At 41.2% G+C, this 14,043-nt stretch overlaps 2 protein-coding genes across 2 annotated transcripts in view; one reads left to right on the forward strand and one right to left on the reverse strand.

The window, feature by feature from the left end:
* Nucleotides 1–1,575: 1,575 nt before the first annotated feature.
* Nucleotides 1,576–14,043, reverse strand: part of LOC306931369 (kelch-like protein 23) — a 12,630-nt gene continuing 162 nt past the window's right edge. The window contains exons 1-13 of the mRNA XM_079512745.1: nucleotides 13,976–14,043; nucleotides 11,004–11,093; nucleotides 9,808–10,041; nucleotides 9,571–9,705; nucleotides 9,284–9,475; nucleotides 8,907–9,050; nucleotides 8,233–8,401; nucleotides 7,117–7,251; nucleotides 6,742–6,867; nucleotides 4,989–5,171; nucleotides 4,125–4,277; nucleotides 2,963–3,146; nucleotides 1,576–2,868 (exon numbers count right to left, since the gene is read on the reverse strand). The exon at nucleotides 13,976–14,043 is cut by the window's right edge and continues 162 nt beyond it. Of these exons, the coding sequence (XP_079368871.1) occupies nucleotides 2,583–2,868; nucleotides 2,963–3,146; nucleotides 4,125–4,277; nucleotides 4,989–5,171; nucleotides 6,742–6,867; nucleotides 7,117–7,251; nucleotides 8,233–8,401; nucleotides 8,907–9,050; nucleotides 9,284–9,475; nucleotides 9,571–9,705; nucleotides 9,808–10,041; nucleotides 11,004–11,060 (1,998 nt within the window). The 5' untranslated portion in view covers nucleotides 11,061–11,093; nucleotides 13,976–14,043 and the 3' untranslated portion in view covers nucleotides 1,576–2,582. The remainder of the gene's footprint in view (nucleotides 2,869–2,962; nucleotides 3,147–4,124; nucleotides 4,278–4,988; nucleotides 5,172–6,741; nucleotides 6,868–7,116; nucleotides 7,252–8,232; nucleotides 8,402–8,906; nucleotides 9,051–9,283; nucleotides 9,476–9,570; nucleotides 9,706–9,807; nucleotides 10,042–11,003; nucleotides 11,094–13,975) is intronic.
* Nucleotides 13,116–14,043, forward strand: part of LOC306931370 (protein phosphatase 1 regulatory subunit 1C-like) — a 5,251-nt gene continuing 4,323 nt past the window's right edge. The window contains exon 1 of the mRNA XM_079512746.1: nucleotides 13,116–13,180. The gene's annotated coding sequence lies outside the window, so the exon portion shown is untranslated. The remainder of the gene's footprint in view (nucleotides 13,181–14,043) is intronic.

Consider the following 14,043-nt stretch of genomic DNA (forward strand, 5'->3'; position numbering starts at 1 on the left):
AGGTGCCCACTCAAAAAATGACTTTCACCTAGAAACTCCATTCACACTTTTTATAATTCAGCTTACTGTGGAGACATGTGGAGTTATTTTCATCTTTTTTCAAATCCTAAAAAATGATGAAAACCGGCGTGCTATAGTATGCCATCCGAGGCCATGGGCTATAGCCCATGGTCTTGGAGTGATTTTCGGCTTTTTTTCAAATCCTCAAAAATGATGAAAAACGGCATGCTATAGTATGCCGTCTCGCAGTGATTTTCGTCTTTTTTTCAAATACTCAAAAATGATGAAAAACAAAACGGCATGCGATAGTATGCCGTCCGAGGCCCATGGTCTCGGAGTGATTTTCGGCTTTTTTTCAAATCCTCAAAAATGATGAAAAACGCCATGCTATAGTATGCCGTCCGAGGCCATGACCTACAGCCCATGGTCTCGGAGTGATTTTCTGCTTTTTTCAAATCCTCGAAAATGATGAAAAACACCATGCTATAGTATGCCGTCCGAGGCCATGAGCTATAGCCCATGGTCTCGGAGTGATTTTCGTCTTTTTTCAAATCCTCAAAAATGATGAAAAACGGCATGCTATAGTATGCCGTCCGAGGCCATGGGCTATAGCCCATGGTCTCGGAATGATTTTCGGCTTTTTTTCAAATCCTCTCATGGAGTGATTTCCGTCTTTTTTTTTAATCCTCAAAAATGATGAAATACGGCACAGCTATAGTATGTCGTTTCGCAGTGATTTTCGTCTTTTCAATTCCTCAAAAATTATGAAAAACGGCATGCTATAGTATGCCGTTTCGCAGTGATTGTCTTTTTTCAAATCCTCAAAAATGAAAACCGGCGTGCTATAGTATGCCGTGACTCAAATACACCACTGTGCATGTGGACCTTCTGTATGCAGTGGCAAGCGCTGAGCTTTAATGTCACAGCTGGTAGCAATGAGCCGAACAGGGGGCCAGCTTCGGCCTGAAGCTACAGTATATAGGTATTAGCCAGGCTAATATAGGTATAGTCCCGGCCTGTAGTGTCGCTGTGCTGGGCCCAGAAAAACTATCAACTATTCAAGTCGAGGTTTTTGGCTTAACTTTACACTTCATTTTGATTTTTATTACCTTAATAAACATGGTCTTAAATACTTATGCTTCCAGGCTCTACTTAAAAGGCTTCTTTCAATCACCATATGCTTTTTAGTAAATAATTGTCCCATTTTTTTTTACAAAAATCAAGATAAAGTAGGGTATGCTGTGTGAGGGGCGTGGCTACCTTGGGACATTTACGCACGTGTTTGGGGAAGCTCGTCCCAGCCTTGATGAGAACTCTAATGGAACGCCTCATAAAGACTATTCCACATTAATTTGAGTGGTGGTCCACAAATGAGGGCAAAAGTGATATGATCAGATGAGCAATCTTTCAGCATATTGTCTCTTCCAGGATGTCAATGCACCCATCCACAGAGCACAAGTGGTCACTAAATTGATAAATATGAAGATTACAATAAATTATATGCCAAGACCTTCACAGATTTCAATCCAATTTCACATCTAGTAGATTTTGAACAAACTTGTTTGAAACTCCAACTGTTATTCTTATTTTATGATTTTATTTTAACATCTACAGGGTTATTTTGTACAGTGTTGGCATTATATACGTTGTATATACGTTGTCTACTATTTAGTCACTGGGGACTTATCAGACATTGCCAAATACTATAGTCTGTGTACAATTTATACCTGGATTAGAACAATTTGTGACTTTCAATAAAGAGACAGTTAAACAGATGCAAGATATGTATGAACGCTATTCATTTTGTATTAAGAATAATTCCATGACTCTCGCTCTCTTGGTTTGAATAAGTCAATTGAAAATTATAAAGCCCATCTAATTTAGAATCAAAATTAATAAATATACATGTCATTATACTTTTACGTATATGTAATTTAGAGAGAAGAATGTACGATTGTTGGAATTAAATAAACTACCTGCTGGTAGGTCACGTTTCATACTTTTTACAACTTTATAATGGATGACAATGGGCAACAAATCCAGGGAAGCATCCTCACCCATTATTCTCTCATCTGAAATTACTTGCGTACATGTGCCAGGGAATTTAAAGGAGAATTCCATGCTAGAAGGCTTTTTTACCTTTATTTGTAGTCGTTACGTCCCCACCAAAGAGGTCCAGGTGTTATTTTGTGCAAAAACTCCTTATTGGCTATTTCCCCTACCATAAGCCCTCAATGAATTGCATTGAAGTGAATGGGAATTGAATGGGGATATGGGGTGTTGTGCTAATTCGCTTATTTCCATCGCTCAGAATCTTTTTTTTTTGTATATATCCTCTCTTCATAATGTAAATAATATCCCAAGCGGCACACTTTACTACTAATAAGCGAATTAGCACAACACCCCATAGCCCCATTCAATTCAATGGAATTCATCGAGGGCTTATGGTAGGGGAAATAGCCAATAAGGAGTTTTTGCACAAAAAAACACCTGGACCTCCTTGATGGGGACGTAACAACTACAAATAAAGGTAAGAAAGGTCAGAAAGCCTTCTAGCATGGAATTCTCCTTTAAGGCAAAGCTCATAAATCGTTCCTCATTTCCTCGTCAACTTCATCATCCTCATAATCCTCATCATCATAATAGTCGTCATCTTCGTAGCTTACATCATAATCAAAATAATCATGATCCTCATCCGGATTGTTTTCACTGTCTTCACTGTATTCATAATCTTCATAAACCATGGGTTTATGATCCTTCCTCAGCCTGAGAGAGACACATCTGAGATTGTAACAACCAGTGTGCATCTGCCCCACAGTTTCCCATGTATCGGTTTCTTCACAGTAGCGCTCAATCTCCGTGGGAAACCTACAGGGCGAGAGAACAATAGCAATGAGTGAAATGTCTGGCGTGGACAAGAAGCCACCGTTTCCCAGGCATTCATGGAACAGCAGTGTCTTACACTTCTCTGGCGTCCATCCCTCCTAGTACGTAGATCCTTCCATTCACCTCAATCATGCTATGATGGTAGCGTCGTATTTTCATGGGTGCACACATGGTCCACTGGTTGGTCGTGGGGTTGTAGCATTCCATCAAGTTTTCCGTGACCTTAGTCTTGAACTCATCATTCTTTATATGCCGACCACCTGAAGATAAAAAAATCACACCCGTGTGAACTGAGTGGTGTAATATAGCCTGTCTGACGTAATGAAATCATGTCTGACGTAATGAAATCACACCCGGGTGAACAGGGTGAACATAGCAAGCATGCTAATTTTTTCTGCACAGACTAACAAAGCCAGTTGTAGGAGTGGTTTACACCACTCAAAACTCATGTCTGACGTAATGAAATCACACCCGGGTGAACAGGGTGAACATAGCAACCATGCTCATTTTTTCTGCACTAACAAAGCCAGTTGTAGGAGTGGTTTACACCACTCAAAAAGGATTGACAGGATAGTATCCGTTAGTGGGCTTTATTATGTGCACAAACTACACTGACATTGAAGTCAGTTTGTTATGGAACTAAGAGCAGTGGTGTGTTTCCATGAATTCCATCCAATACTTGGCAAATATTTTACATTGTAATCGACAGCCAGTAGTTACATAGCAGATTTAGATTATTAATACAAATGTGCCAGCAGATTATTATAGGTCAAGCTATTAAACAGCAAAATTAAAATCAACCCCACCTTTACAATGCACACAGAAAATGGCCACCTATCGGATTACAATTATTTATTATTATAATGTATGAATGGCTCTAGGTTGCTAAGAGACCGATAAAACTGGAAATGAACTTGAGGAGAAAACTGTCTCCAGCCACCTTTTTCCCCCCAGTTTGTGTTTTTGGTCAAAACCAGCTTTAGTCATGGCCCATAATTAAAGAACATGTTTTAAATTAAAGAAAAGACATTCGTCCGTCAAACTACACAGAATTTGTTTACTTCCGGTTCGTGTCTCAGGATCCACGGGCCTTCAAAATAAGAGTCTACACTGAGAAAACACTGGCAGTGGTGGAAGAATAAATTAATACCCGGGCCGTTAATACAGTGAATGTGTTAAGTGATGAACGAGCCCATATCCAATACAATAATATGATTGTGAAATAACAGGTATGATACCTAAAACGTAGATCTTTCCGTTCAGAGTACAGGCAGATGGTTTAGAACGCGGAACCTGCATAGGAGCGACTTCTGTCCACACAGATGTCTCAGGGTTGTATTTGGCCACCTTGGACGGGTTAGGGTTTGACATCCATGACTTTGGAAGGCCACCTAGGGCCCAGGAGGATACACACAGGGCAAAATATTATTCAGGATCATTGAATATGTAATACCTTCAGTAAGGTTAACATTAGTCAAATAATATTTGCTTAACCATTTAAACTATACTTCCTCATACAACAAATAGTGAAAATAACAGATATACAAGCTCGCAATGTGTCTCATTGCAAGATAAAAATAAAATAAAACATTTTTTAAATATTGAAATCTTAGATTTACCCAAAATAGTGAGAACGAGGTTAAAGTGGTCAATATAAATGTTTAATAAAACTCTTAAATTGTTTAAATGAAACAGTTAAATTATGATATTACGGATATTACCAAAACATATCAGTCTTTAAAACGGCTCCCTGATTTGCAGCCTGGCCACGCACCCAATGCTCCTAATAGTTAGGATTTGTAATACAGAGGACAAATTTGCACATTTCAGGTGCAAAAATACACAGTGGCAAAAAAGGAGTGGGGGCCACATTTTTATTACAGAAAGAAAATGAATGCATTTAATTCAGTTTGACTGGAAGCAGAAATAAAACATATCCCCACTGGGCCAGCCATGAACCTTAATGACGGTGGGGGACCCCACCCCCACACACACACCACCAGTCGAACCCTGATTAAGCTTAACATAAAAGAATGCAAGCTTATGAAACCCAGCTACAGTAGCAGACCCTGCAGGTGCATAACCTAGCCCTTGATCCTTACCAAAAAAATAGAGCAGTCCATCTAGTGGGACCACAGAAGGACCGTCATGATCGTAATACTCTTCCACACCGACAGACTCCATGAGCTGCCACGTGTTGGTTTTGGGGTCGTAGCGATCGATTGAGTCCCTCATGTCATGATTGCCACCTATTGCAAACACATAGCCCTCTAGCATCACCAGGCCTATGGCCCATGTGGTGTTGTGCAGGGGAAAAACAAAACAGAAAACCTGATCATTAGAACATAATGCACCATGCATCCTGTCCTTGAGTAACACAACCACAACTCTTATTATTCCAAGCCCCCAGAACTGAGAGCTGGGGCCAGATACATGAACGAGTGAAGACTGTTTCGACCAATGGGCTCGATTCACGAGCTTGCAGGCAGGGTTGCGCATGGAGGTGACACTACTCTACTATATATAATATATTAGTATATATTAATATATATCTGTTGGGATTTTGAAGAATCGTTCTCAGATGTGTGAGTGTGCTCACAGACTGAGACAATTAACCATAAATGCAGTATTGTAGAAATGTCCTCCTGGGGAGAGAAACAGACCTAATGCTTCCTTCTATGCATGAGGACACTGTGCTGTAAAATATCATAATAGATGGTTGTGTTGAGACTCTGGACATGACAAAACACAGTGATGATTTAGGCCATGTTATCTGCTGGTGTTGATCCACTGACACTGAAAATGTAACAATGGTTTCAACACAGCCATCTTTTTAGAGTACATTGTGCTTCAGTATGTTGACAAGCTTCATGGAGATGCTAATTTTGCTTTCCAGCTTGATTTGGCACCTGTCCACAGTGCCAAAACTACTAGTAACTGGTGGTATTACTGTGCTTAACTGACCAGCCAACTGGCCTGACCTGAACCCCACAGAGAATCTTGGTTGTATTGTCAAGAGGAAGGTGTGAGACATAAGACTGAACAATACAAATTAATTTACAGCTGTTATCAAAGCAAACCTGGGCTTCCATAACAGTGCCACAGGCTGATCACCTCCATGCCACGCCCCATTGATGAAATAATTTGTTCAAAAGTAGCCCAGACCAAGTAGTAACTGCATATATTAATATACTTTTATATGGTCGACATTTCTCGGTTTTTTTTAGTGGTCTCGTAAAATATTCTAATTCACTAAGATAGGATTTTTTGATTTTCATGAGCTGTACGCCATAATCATCAATATTAAAACAATAAAAGGCTTGAATTATTTCAGTTGTTGTGTAATGAATCTAAAATATATGAAAGTTTATTTATTTTTATTACATTATGGCAAATAATGAACTTTTTCAGATTATTCTAATTCGTTGGGATGGACCTGTGTGTGTGTGTGTGTGTGTGTGTGTGTGTGTGTGTTTTCTTTTTTTTATCAATATTGTTGCCTATTATATTTGCTAATGTGTAAACATCTTAAGTTGTCCCTTATACGCTACCTTTAACACGAATTGCCCATCTACAAGCTTTATCATTTTGAGAATTAAATAAAATATTTCCCAAAATAGGACCGCAATTGTTAAAGTGGTTAATAAATTGAATAAATGAAAAAAATCTGCACACCATTTTATGCTCCCAAATATTTCTTTACTGAAGTGGTAACGTTTCAGGCCGCAGCCCTTCCTCAGACCTGCAGCCAGCACCCAGCCTATATAGGTATATAGATGTGCGTGTCCTTTTTGGCTAATTGTTCAGCCTCCTTTACCAGTTAATACATTGAATGCCATAGTTTGACAGGCTTACTGAAGTTGCAGCGTGGCTTATTCATCGGCGCCATTTTCGTCCATGAGTTACTGGGAACGTCACAGCGCCACATCTCCGCACTCTCACCATAATTGCTATATCCTCCTGCCAAATACAGAATAGAGCCTATGGTGGAAGAATAGCACAAGAATAGCACAATTAAAGACAAGTTATGCATCAATTGTTGAAGACATAACAATTATGCGACTTGAAATGTCATACTATATCTTCATCTTTCTATGGCCGTTATTAAGCCAAGAAATGCAAAGGAATTCACCAAACTAGATCAAGCGTGTTGTGACATAAGTTGTCAAAACAGTGTAGGCAAACACTTTACAGGTCCAAAGTTGATTTGATTCTGATGTTACTCCTCACCTGATATCACCACAGCATGCCCATTTACTTTCAAGGGTGTGCGTCCTATAGGCTTCCATTGACTGGTCAGAGGATCAAAGCTCTCCATCTTGTGAATGTCCTTGTCATGAGTGTCTGCTCCCACTGTCACTATCACTTCAACAAGTGAGGGAGAAGGAGCAGGTGAGCCAGAGGAGATTCACAGTAGGAGTTGTATTTAATAACTAGGGGCCCACACACTTTGGAAGGCAGTCATAGCCAATTGGAATGGGATCTGAAAAATATGACTCGTACATCTTGCTCATATGACCCCAAAGATAATGTGTACCGCTTTTTGTGTGTTCTGGACAATATATGTAGGACTAGCAGCAATAGTAAGAATTGTGTTTTGAAGAAAATGTAATCTGGCACAAACGGGGCCCATAAATTGTGTTGAGATCCAAAGAACCCAAGAGGGAATAAATTCTACGTCGGAATGAGGACTGATTATATTAAGATGAAAATGGGTGAAGTGGTCCTTCAATTTATATGTCCCTTTCCAAAAAGTAATTTGTTTTGGCAAGCAACACCATATTATTAATTAGACTGCAATGCACTGTATAATATATTGAGTTGAATGTTTGGGGAACCTGAAGAAGTTTCAGCAGGGAAAAAGCATGAAGTGTCATGTCAGTCACAACTTTCTGGCATACTGTACATTTGAAATGCTGTCCTCTTAGTAGCCTATCTTCAGCTGCGTGTACCACCCAAATGAGTATGAAATTAGATATTAGGAGCATTACAGAGTTGTGACTGGATAAAGTGTTTACAGATTCCTTGTCGCCCACATCTTCCAAACTTTTGATTTTAGAATTGATGGCGTGCTTTGCGCTGAAAATAGGTTTGGGATTGTTTGTTTACCTCACAACGCTCTGTCAAAATAATAAGTATCTACCCTATGACTTGAGTTAGATCAGCGACTCTTCCCACAGCAGGTTAGTTAATACTAAAATATAATAAATAGTAAACTGCAAAGTTTTGGTAAACCGATCGAACCATTGTCTGATTCATGGTACATTTAGATTGATCTAGGGGTCCCTGCATTGATGTAGTAGTAGACCATCAGTTGCAACATGCATGCCGTGTGAGACAGGGTACCTGTGGGTCTGCGTGAGCCTGCCGTGTTATGGTAGGGCACAAGATCCCGGTCTGTGGCCTCAGATATGAACCTCTTGCAACCGTCGCATTCCTTCACCACATCCAGAGTCTCAATCACAGTGGGTAGGTAGGAGGGACTGATAAGAGGTGGACGGATATGCTCTAGAACCTTAAAGTACCCACAGAACATTCATTATTTACTAGTCCAGCTGGAATTGGTTGAACAACATTATATATAATCATCATTAGTACCAGTAAGTAAGGGTATACAGTGGATGCCAAGCATGTATTGGACAGGACAGCAGGTGCTGTTCTGGCAACTAACTACCTTGTATAATTAATACATTTGGTCGGCACTCCTTTCCGGTATTTGTCACTGTACATTTGCATATACAGTGAAATATTAAATCAATCTGCATTTAACCTATTTTAAGTATCAGAAACAATGGGTGCTGCAGGCAGAGCCACAGGGAGCAGTTAGGGTTTAAGTATCTTGTTCATGGAAACTCTTCGACACGTAGACCGTGGCACAAACCGGGGACCTTCTGTCTCACAGGTGGCCTCTCTGCCCACTCATCTACAGCCCTCCCACTTTTACAACTCTGTATCGATAGGCACCTCTGACCATGATGACCTCTGATCATCTGGCAAGGTGAGACTAAGAAATGACTGACCTTGTCAAAGTTCTGCCTGCGGGTAGGACACTTGTTTAACCACAGCATGGCGGCCTCAAAGACAATGTCCTCCTTTGGCACATTGAGATGGTCACTGGCAAGAATCTCTGTCAGTCTTTCCACGGGGAGAGATAGGAATTCTTCCTATTGGTAGGGGAAAAACATACACAATTAGCTGGTTCCCATTCTGTACGTAATAACTAGTACCCTTTTCCCCTCTGAAGTGCTCACTTGTAGATTGTTTGCTTAGTGAAATGGACATCTCACAATAGTAACAGTTTAGTAATAGTGACAGGTTGAGTAATACAGTAATAAAACAAAGTTATGGGACAAACGACAAGCCAACTAGACTAACAATTTTTAAATAAATCACAGACCTGCTGGTAGATAACACTGAAGTCTTCCAGAATGTAATCCAGGCTTCGTTTCTCTAACTTTTTAAAGGAGTGTGCCTCAGCAAAGCAGTACATCGCTACACAGTTATTTATATCTATGTGACGCCCCATGTAGCCACAACAGGCATCTCGAACAGCCGTGACCTGCAACATGTTTGACGCTGCTAGAAGGGCCTAGAACAAATAAACAACATGTGTTTAATAAGCAACAATGTCATGTAGGACAAACATTGAGACGATGAATAAGGTTTATGATGAGAATACATTACCTGCACATTTTCCGGAGAGATGGACACCTTTGAAGTGTAGGCATAACTCACCAACATGCCAATCATCGGAGGTTCCACCCCACTGATGGTCACCCTTTCCTGTGTAGACTCCATCATGCCAGCTGTAAACATTGCCTGTGCATGTAGAAAAGGTGAATTGGTTGGCCTGGTGTGTCCATGTGAAAGCCAAGACAGAACTCAATGTACTAACAGCATGTCAATAGCGTGTGTATTTACCTCAAAGTAAGGGCTGAAGGAGGCCATTACATAACGATGGCAGGGGAACTCCTGTCCCCCACAGCACAAAATCACATCACACAAGGCACCGTTCAGACGCAGCTTGTTTAGGCCCTCCAAGACCTTGTTGGGATGGTTGGAATCCACAAAGGTCTCAATCTTCAGTGAAGATAGTGGTACACTGGTGACATCCTCCTGAAGTGCAACAGCCATGTCTGCCTTTTCCAGACCAGCCTATATGAAAGCATGAGGGGATCATGTGATAAATGCTCACATAGTTAAGGCCCCAAACGCCCTCAATATTCCGCCATTTCCTTTCCAGTCACCACAAACCTTTACAAAACCCTCCTAATTTGTCTCGTAAGATGTAGCCGAGAGAGAGAGAGAGAGAGAGAGAGAGAGAGAGAGAGAGAGAGACACACAGACAGACAGACAGACAGACACACAGACACACAGACACACACACACACACACACACACACACAACGTTTTTCAAAAGTCGGCCTCCTGGTGGTGCTATAACAGGCCGTTCTGGAAATTTTGGGGCAGAGGTTCATCGTTGCCATCCAGGGAGTGTGTGCAAAATTTGGCATCGACCGGGATAACGTGCCGGAGATTAGCTGTTCACTCAGTGTCTGTTTGGACTCCGCCGAGACAACATTGTTTATCTTACTCCAGCTATTCGTTATTATCTCTTGTTAGTTAACTCTGCTTATACCTTTTTGTTTAGTTGTAGCTTAGTATAAATGACAGCCAATGTTCTTGAAAGTCAATTAACTTCCATCATGTATTTATTGAGCCATTTGTGCTGGAACAACTACTTTTGTAACTTTGTAACCTTTATCTACAAGTGCAAGTAAAAATAATTGAATTTACAGTTGGTTTCCTGTCCGTTTTATATGTTATGCGCACATTTTCCCCTAGACTTATTGGGCCATAACAGGAGTGCAAAACATACTCTCTCTCCATGCCTTTGGCCTGGTGGAGACAACAATTATACCAATTTAAAATAGGGGGATCATTTTAGAGGTGCATGGGTACCGGAGGTTCCGGTTGCTGGTTCCGGCTGCCTGATGACATATAGTTACTTCCATCCAGACCGGAATCCGGATCAGAAACACGAAAATGGTATTGATCCAAGGCTATTTTGAACATCAAAGGCACGTACACACATGGTAAGTATCCAGTTTATTTACCTCTGCAGCCATTTGTGATTCACTCTCACAGGCAACAGCATTGTTGTTCTCAGCCATGGGGGAGGTGAGGTATGGCAGAGTGGATCACGTCTGCAGAGAGAACAAACATTACTGTGTACAACAGTACAACATGTCGGCGGGTCATTGGCCGTCGGTTGATAAGTGCCCAATCTGCTGTAGTCTGTTTGCAGTCTTTCGACAGTTTAAACTAGTTTTGACTAGTCTGGACAGGTTTGTACGGTCTGGAGTCACCATCTGATATAGCACGTCCTAAAAATCTTTTTTTATTGTACCGCCTCATTAGTGATTTATTTCAGGCTGAGAATATTGAAATTAGCTATTGTGGTCAGACATTATGATGATTATTAGTTACTGGCTCTCACCACATTTCAAATCCAAAGACAGTATCATATGTTGTATGATATACTGAAGCTTTATTTAAATCAGGGAATATTTGTTGAGGCTGCTATCAAGTATTAGTTCAAAAACAAGAACTGAACAATTATCACTCAGTTAATTACCAGTGGCTGCCTTATATCTAATGATCTAATCTATCTAATCTAATCCGATTTGAATTGCCTTGTATTTGTCACAATGGCCATAAATGGCACAACCTCTACACTTCAAGACTGTTACTGTGGCTGATAAAGCATTACACTTGTTTACAACAGGGTCCACCATTTTCATCAGAACATTTAGAGACGTACAAATACTTCTATATATAAAAAAGACAGGAAATCATGTAAGGAGTAAACAAGGGAAAATAAACATACAGTAAGGGGGAAAGGGGTGGGTGGGGGATTCAGATTTTACGGGGCCAGTTTCGAATTGCAGCCGTCCATAGGTGCCCTTTGAGAGTGGTTTTGAAGGAGTCAAGGGATTCGCATTTCTTAATGGCTGTTGGTAGGGCGTTCCACTCAGTTATCGAACTCAGTTATTATTCCATTACTTAAGTCATTTGGCTCTTTTTAGCCTTGGTACAAGACATAGATGTATTTTTTATCGTGTGTTTTACTTTCGTATCTATGTTCAAATGTCAAAATCATGTGTGAAGTAAGGGGCGCTAATATATTAAAGTCTAAGTCATGTTGATTAGGTGATGTAATGGCGATGTAAAACAAACGGTGCCAACACAAACAATAAACACCATTAACAATAAAGAGACAATATTGTCTCTTTGGGAAAATTTACGTCATAATGTGACGTTTACGTCATGACGTAAACAACACATTATGACGTAAATTTTCCCTTCATTGTCAATGCGTTTACTAAACAAACTTTGAACTAAAGACAAACATTAAACCTGTTTATAGGAGGGGCTAGCGACCCTCAAAAATCAGACCTGTCTGAAGTGAGTGGTGCTGTACTGTACGTACTGTACTGTACTAGCCCACGTCCCTGGCCTGTGTGTGTCTGTGTGTTAGGCTGTGCAACAGTGTCAGTGACACTTGGTGGTGAACAACCCTATTTTCGTGCTCGGACACAGGAACACAGCCACACACATAGCTGTCTATAGGAGTGGTTGCACCACTCAAAAACACACAATTATGTATGATATACCCGATATTGTCTTGATCCAAGGCTAGCTCGATCCTAGCCCCTTTCGGCACCCTCGGTTACCGTTTCTGAAGTCTGGTCGACGGTACCCCAGGGTCCCTGATCGATTATTAAGCCCTCCGTGGGATGCAGATGTACATACCCTCCGTTCACGGTGAGCGGCGCGCCGCTTGAGTGTTGGTGAGATGTTTCAAAGATGCATGCACGCGGCTATAGGAGACAACGGAAACGTGGGTGAAATGGCATTAACCGCCGATGCCGTTAAGTATTTTTAATATTTTGTTTAAGTTTTGGCTTCTCTGAAATTCTCTCTTCCTCACTTCCCATGTCCCGCCTCCCACGACACAACAGCATTATAAACATCCTGCATGCACGCGGTCGGCCAATCAGAGGCAGTAACTAGGACGTGCAGCTAGCCAGTCGCCGCTCGGGAGGCGGTACAATGGGAAGTCAATAAGGAAGTCAAGGAAGTGAGGAAGCGAGAATTTCAGAGAAGCCAAAACTTTAAAACTTACTTAACGGCATCGGCGGTTAATGCGATTTCTCCCACGTTTCCGTTTATGCATCTTTGAAATATCTCACCAACACTCAAGCGGCGCACCGCTCTCCGTGAACGGAGGGTATGTACATCTGCATCCCACGGAGGGCTTAATAACCGATCAGGGACCCTGGGGTACCGTCGACCAGACTTCAGAAACTGTAACCGAGGGTGCCGAAAGGGGCTAGCTCGATCCAAGGCTAGGGCTAGCAATGACAGAACTTCAGCCCGTTTTACGCACTCTCTCAATTTACAACATTAACGTCTGGATAAACGTTCAGGTTTCAAATATAAAGTGGTCACCTCGGGGCCAAGGATGTTACAATTCTGTTCGGTCGGGTATTAGCACCCGTATCTTTCGTATTGTTCAATAAAAAGCATTTTAATCCGATCGGTGGTCATTTTTTCTTCGACATATGCTTTTAACTCCGCGCCCCTATCGGTTGGGAGGTGCGCCGCAGCACCACACGCTGATACATTGTAAGAGAAAATTGCCACCGATCGGATTACAATTCTTTTTATTCAACAATACAAAAGATAGGGGTACTTATACCCACCCGAGGAGAATTGTAACATCTGTGGCCCTGGGGGTGAGCACTTTATATTTGAAATATGAACGGTATATGTCTACATTAACGTTGTAAATGTAGAAAGTGCGTAAATCAGGTTCAAGTTCCGCCATGACGCTCATGGCTAGGGCTGGCTAGCTCTCTTTCTACTGTCAGTTTCAAACCAACGCAGAGAACTGCTAATAATTAAATAATACATACAAAATCAAATAAACATGCGCCCACAATACGCATACAAAAGACAGAAACGTAACGTCAAATCAAACCGTACAACAAACGTGAACGTAATAAACAAAAAGAAAACATACCTCTCTGGCTGCATACAAATCGGGAAAGGGAATGAGTCCTGCAGGTCCAACCAGGTGTCCACAACAGA

The sequence above is a fragment of the Electrona antarctica genome (genome assembly GCF_951216825.1).
Source record: "Electrona antarctica genome assembly, chromosome: 10".
Taxonomy (NCBI): Eukaryota; Metazoa; Chordata; class Actinopteri; order Myctophiformes; family Myctophidae; genus Electrona; species Electrona antarctica.